Source organism: Octopus bimaculoides, chromosome 6 (assembly GCF_001194135.2).
Source record: "Octopus bimaculoides isolate UCB-OBI-ISO-001 chromosome 6, ASM119413v2, whole genome shotgun sequence".
Taxonomy (NCBI): domain Eukaryota; kingdom Metazoa; phylum Mollusca; class Cephalopoda; order Octopoda; family Octopodidae; genus Octopus; species Octopus bimaculoides.
In genome coordinates this window covers 90,576,267-90,577,341 of record NC_068986.1, presented here as the reverse complement: position 1 = coordinate 90,577,341, position 1,075 = coordinate 90,576,267, and the positions used below count along the sequence as shown (strand labels likewise).

Sequence of the window (1,075 nt, the reverse complement as noted above, 5' to 3'; positions counted from 1 at the left end):
GTGTGTGTGTGTGTGTGTGTGTGTGTGTGTGTGTGTGTGTGTGTGTGTGTGTGTGTGTGTGTGTGTGTGTGTGAAGAGATCGCTATCCATTTTTGCAAGTGCATATCTCAGCAGGTCATAACGATAATTTTCGATCGTGTTTTCAGTTTGTAAAGATAATAAAGGAAATTGCTTGAAAGATGGTGATAAACTGCCTGGTATTTTCAAGAATCATTGTGTAACATTTACCTGCAGCATTACGAAGAAGACTATTGCGCGGATTCGTGTAGACAAAAATTTGGGTAAGTAAACTGTTGCATACTTTCTGTGTGTGTTTGTGTGTTTAGCGTCTGTATTTGTCCCTCGTGTTGGTGTGTTTAGCTCCCCAAAATTTGGTGGTTCGCAAAAGTGACTAACAGAACAAGTACCAGGTTTTAAGAAAAGAAAGACTAGGATCGATTCGTCCGACTGAAATTCTTCATGGTTCAGGTGTTGCACTAAGGATGATCGAATAGTCGTGGTTTCGATTCCTAGACCAGTGGTGCGTAGTGTTCTTGAGCAAAACACTTCACTTCCCGTCTATTCAACTGCAAACCTGCTATCCAGAAGAGTAGTATCATGCGAAAGCTACAATATAAGAAAGAGCATTGTGACCAGCGGTGCACAGCAACATCAAATAGTCTGGATGGGCACTCTACCGTTCAATTACAAATTACGGGATTAGTTAATTAAAAAAAATTCGAATCAATCTAGGGACTCGAATGTAAAACATTTGATTCAATAGGTATGAGGTATATGATTAAAATATATGATCCAATGATAAAAATTAATAATATAAGTGATGAACCTTCGATTTCAAATTTCCTTCCAGTGAAGAGGGAAAATAATCAAAAACCTACCCAGGAGTGGCTGTGTGGTAAGTAGCTTGCTTACCAACCACATGGTTCCGGGTTCAGTCCCACTGCGTGGCACCTTGGGCAAGTGTCTTCTGCTATAGCCTCGGGCCGACCAAAGCCTTGTGAGTGGATTTGGTAGACGGAAACTGAAAGAAGCCCGTCGTATATATATATATATATATATATATATATATATATAT

At 39.6% G+C, this 1,075-nt stretch overlaps 1 protein-coding gene across 4 annotated transcripts in view; it reads left to right on the top strand.

The window, feature by feature from the left end:
• LOC106869794 (uncharacterized) overlaps nucleotides 1-1,075 on the top strand; it is a 15,305-nt gene that overhangs the window by 13,276 nt on the left and 954 nt on the right. For all 4 annotated transcript variants that reach the window (XM_052968951.1, XM_052968952.1, XM_052968953.1 and 1 more), the window contains one exon: nucleotides 147-281. In XM_052968951.1, coding sequence (XP_052824911.1) covers nucleotides 147-281 — 135 coding nt within the window. The remainder of the gene's footprint in view (nucleotides 1-146; nucleotides 282-1,075) is intronic.